Here is a 4,481-nt window from a genome sequence, read left to right as displayed (position 1 = left end):
CCCCTCCCCCGTTTCCGTCTCACCCCTCCCCCGCGGCTGAAGAATGTCTGTTCCCGATCCATACTCATCAGAAACTCGTCTGATCTGCTTTGTAAACATTTACTGAAGAACATTGGAGTATTGATCAACATAAAGGGATTTTTTTTCATTCAGACCAATAGACTGTTCTACAGTGTAGACTCCGGCTTCATCCAGAACAAACATCTGATCGGATTATAATGATCCTCCACTGTTATCTTCTTCCTTTTCCCTCCGTTTCTGAGTCAGCTGATGCAGCTTCTCTTCCTCTGTAGTCACAGCTACGTCATCATCTACACCTGATGGTCCAACACTCAATGGAAACGCTCACTTGAATAGAACCGGACCGTTCTAAACTGGTCTGGTCCGGACCGCTCCGTGGAAACGAGGCATCAGTGTCTTCATCAGTCTGAGTGGTTGTAGGTTTAAGCCGCACATATTCCTCCAGGTGTGTTACCTAAATCCCTGCAGCTGGATGACCTCAGGGGATCAGAGGTAGAACCAGAGAGATGAATGTGGACGTCCTCTCCTCCTGCAGTCCCTCATGGTCTCCTCACAGGGTAGCTGGGCTGGAGCTCAGGGATTCTCTGCCGCCTGCAAACACAACTCTGTTTTTGTCTGGATAATTCAGAGGATGGTTTTGGTGCAGGAAGACTGAAGACTCAGCTCTGAAATGCACCGACCGCCAATGGTCTTTTACGAGGAATCACCTCACACCAGGAGGGTAAAACGTTTCAAGAAATGAGGTTTTGAGTCCCTAAGCCGTGACTTAACTAACTGAGAACCTTCACTGAGGATTTTAAGGAGAAAATACACAAACAAGCTTCATTGTCAAATGGTGTTGATGTCTGAGGAAGGAGGGAAAATAACCACTGCTTTATTCTCTGCTGTCAGCAAGACTCTGAGCTATCGGATCTGATCGATTCTCTTTCTATGTCTTCTTCCATCACGTCCATCCACAGCCACACTGCATCCTGCAGGGTCAGTCACATCTCAGCCTCCAGCGGCCTCTGAACCGGCCAAGAACGGGGCGGGACAGGACAGCTCTCAAGTGGACCTTAGCAAGGTAACAACAGGCTGTGGAGTGTTTCAGGAAAGCAGGAAGGAAACAGAATCCACAGCTGAGGATTTTAATATCAACACATATAAGAACCGCAGTGTGAGACCTTTGTTAGCTGGTCTTTACAAGACAGAAATCAGATGCAGGCAACTGGAGACAACAATTCATAACAACCACAACACAATTCATGTATTATTTCGGTAGTACGTTTTTGTCTGTCTTTATTTATTGATATGTCTCTCTCTCTATCTCTCTCTCTCTATCTTACAGCCTGTAGTTTTCTACAACCGTCTGTCCTCCAGATTGATCTCTTGCTTTTCTTACAGGCTGCAGGCACATTCATGTTTAAAATAGATGATTCTCTAACTGGTGTTTATATCTGACTAACCTCCACAGGTAGATTTACACTTCATGAAAAAGATTCCTGAAGGAGCAGAGGCTTCCAACGTGCTGGTTGGAGTTCTGGACTTTCTGGAGAGGCCAGTGGTGGCGTTCGTGCGCCTGTCTCCAGCGGTGGTTCTCACCGGACTCACTGAAGTCCCCATCCCCACCAGGTATCTCCATGCAGACCTGACCGCTCACTCATTCAGAATCGGTTAACAAACCAGCAACAATGTGATGCTGTTACCTTCAGATTCCTGTTCATTCTTCTGGGGCCTGACGGAAAGGCTCAGCAGTACCATGAAATTGGTCGTTCCATGGCGACCATCATGACCGACGAGGTTAGAATCCAACAGAACCAGCATCTGTCCCGCAGAGACGAGTCCTCCGAATAATTTCATCTTCCTGCTGATCCAGATATTCCACGATGTAGCGTACAAAGCCAAGGACAGAAGTGACCTGCTCGCAGGCATAGATGAGTTCCTGGACCAGGTGACGGTCCTGCCACCTGGAGAGTGGGACCCCTCCATCCGCATCGAGCCCCCAAAGAGCGTCCCATCTCAGGTACGCAGCCAAAGGCACAGCAGGAACTTTAAATGTGTAAAGATTCAAATGGTCTGCTCCTGGGTATCTGCAGGAGAAGCGGAAGATTCCAGGAATCCCTAACGGTGCCCCCTGCCAGGTGGAGGAGGAGCTACATGCTGAACAACACGGGCCTGAGCTGCAGAGGACTGGAAGGTGAGGAACTAACACAGAAATGGTTCAGAGGGAGGTACTGAAGACTTTACTTTTACCAGAACCAGGACCAGGACCACTATTCGGTAAAGAATAATTCTGATCTTTAAAAATAGCCAACTAACAACACTTTCACTTAGTCACTCGCTATATTGTGCTTCACCTTTCATGGTCTCATCATTATTTTTATTTTTTTAGCACAATTTAGATTTTTTTATTTTGTTGTTTACAGTGCATTGCGTTCCTGATTGGTTGTTGACCTTGTCCAGTGGTCTGCAACCTTCAGCACTTAGAAGAGCTATTTGGGTGTCACGGTTAGGCAAGCAGGAGGAAACCCAGATGCAGAAAGAGTCACAAGCACATCTGTGGCTGAGACCAAGAGGTTTAATGTACAAAACCACACATTAACAGGAACATAAGGCTCAGGAAACAATACGAGCCGACACAAAGAGCTTCAGCAGAGAACCTTAAATATGCAAAAACCTAATTACTAAACTGCAGGCAGCTGTGACTGATTAGCAGGATCCACAGGAGAAATGAAGGAGTCACAGCAGGCTGCACAGGAGCTCAGAAAAAAACCCAAAAAAGTAACACAAAAAAAACAGAACATGAGATTGGGTTGATTTTTCACTGACCACAACCCAGCAGGAGCCACAACGTCTCAGATTAACCTTTAAAGCACGTGTGTCAAAGTCAAGGCCTGGTGGCCAGATCCGGCCCCCCAGGTAATTCTATCCGGCCCTCCAGATCATTTTATTTTATTGTTATTAATGACCCGATGTTATCTTGTTATATTTTTAACTTATATACTTTTGACAAAATATATTTTTATGGGGAGTAAAATACTGAAAGTTATTTAAGGTTTAAGTTGATTTATTCTGGAATAATATTCCTGCCTTTTTATTATTCATAATTATGTTAAAAAATTACAGTTTTAAAGTTGGCATTCTGCTAGCTTTTTGCACTATTTTGGCATTTAATAAGATTTTTACTAAAATTTCAGCTTCATGTTAGCTATTATAACTTTTGACAAAGGTTCCTATGAATTCCTTTCAAAATAAAAGACTGTGTCTTCATCTCAATGTAGCAAATATAGTCTAATATAGTGTCAGCAGTAAGTAATTTTCATTTTGTGGTGCATTTTCACCAGGAATTCATAAATCTAACAAACCAAAATCCAATCAGAATTAATTCTGTGACCCTTATAGCATTTTTGAACCATAAGAAGGTCTCTAAAATACTCAAATTTGTTCAAAAATAGAAAATCTGGCTGATGTCCCTTGAATATAAATTCTGGTTTTGTTTATTGACCTCAAATTGATTTTTTTGGGGGGGTTGTAGTACACGGTGATCACTAATCTGTCAAAATGATGTAGCTCGATTTGTTAAACTACAAACTACTTTATGGATTATTGGAACATTATGTGTAGTATCCTAATTCGGAGCCTCACGGAATGATACTTGATGTTCTTCAACTGTTTGTGAATGGAAAGAATAAAGTTTGAGTTTACTTTTTTCACTTTAGTACTACTACTTTGAATTTGTCTGAGGAAAGTGGATAAAGTGTGAGGTGAGGAGTTTACATCTGTAAGAATTGCAAAAGATGAAGTGGACTACTTTGCAGGTTATTTTTGAATGTATCTGTTGTGATGAACGAGGGATAATTGTACTCCTTATGAAATCCCAAAGCTAATGTTTCCGGTTTGTTAACACTAGAATCCCTGGAACTTTCAGCTTCTGCTGCAATGCCCCCCTCCCCTTCTCAAAGTAGTGTTGTGGTGATCACCTTAAACCATCAACAATGACTTCCTGATTTCACAATGCAGATTGTAAGGTTTAAAGTGTTAGTAAAGGGCTGGGACAAAGCTAAAATGCGTATCCAGATATATTCCATATGTTCTAATGTATCAAAAATAACAAATAATTACCGTTGACAAACGCAGGTTTTTGTAAAATTTGACAAAATCAACGACAAATCACACTCGCATTTCGACCTGCTTCAGAAACGGCTCGATTCGGGTCACGTGACGCGTTGACGTCATGTGAGTGAGACAGCGCCAGCAGCAGAATGCAGGCGGACCCTGGGTGTCTGCAGATACATGTATGTGTGTGCGCTGCAGCAAAGTTGAATTCTACAAACATCGGTGTTATGGTCCGACGGAGTATTAGGGCCACAAAAAAAAAAATAAATAAAATTAGGATTTCTAAAGTCGTAAATTTACGAGATTTACAATCGAAATGAGCCTATTGTGAATGAACACTGTGAGCAGAACCAGACCGACTAAAC

At 42.7% G+C, this 4,481-nt stretch overlaps 1 protein-coding gene across 2 annotated transcripts in view; it reads left to right on the top strand.

Moving 5' to 3' along the window:
• Positions 1–4,481, top strand: part of slc4a8 (solute carrier family 4 member 8) — a 36,910-nt gene that overhangs the window by 17,488 nt on the left and 14,941 nt on the right. For both annotated transcript variants that reach the window (XM_024269408.2, XM_024269407.2), the window contains exons 7-11: positions 981–1,084; positions 1,475–1,632; positions 1,713–1,800; positions 1,877–2,023; positions 2,097–2,197. In XM_024269408.2, the coding sequence (XP_024125176.1) occupies positions 981–1,084; positions 1,475–1,632; positions 1,713–1,800; positions 1,877–2,023; positions 2,097–2,197 (598 nt within the window). The remainder of the gene's footprint in view (positions 1–980; positions 1,085–1,474; positions 1,633–1,712; positions 1,801–1,876; positions 2,024–2,096; positions 2,198–4,481) is intronic.

Source organism: Oryzias melastigma, linkage group LG5, assembly GCF_002922805.2.
Source record: "Oryzias melastigma strain HK-1 linkage group LG5, ASM292280v2, whole genome shotgun sequence".
Classification (NCBI taxonomy): domain Eukaryota; kingdom Metazoa; phylum Chordata; class Actinopteri; order Beloniformes; family Adrianichthyidae; genus Oryzias; species Oryzias melastigma.
The sequence above is the reverse complement of the archived record's forward strand: the minus strand, read 5'-3'. Positions and strand labels throughout refer to the sequence as shown.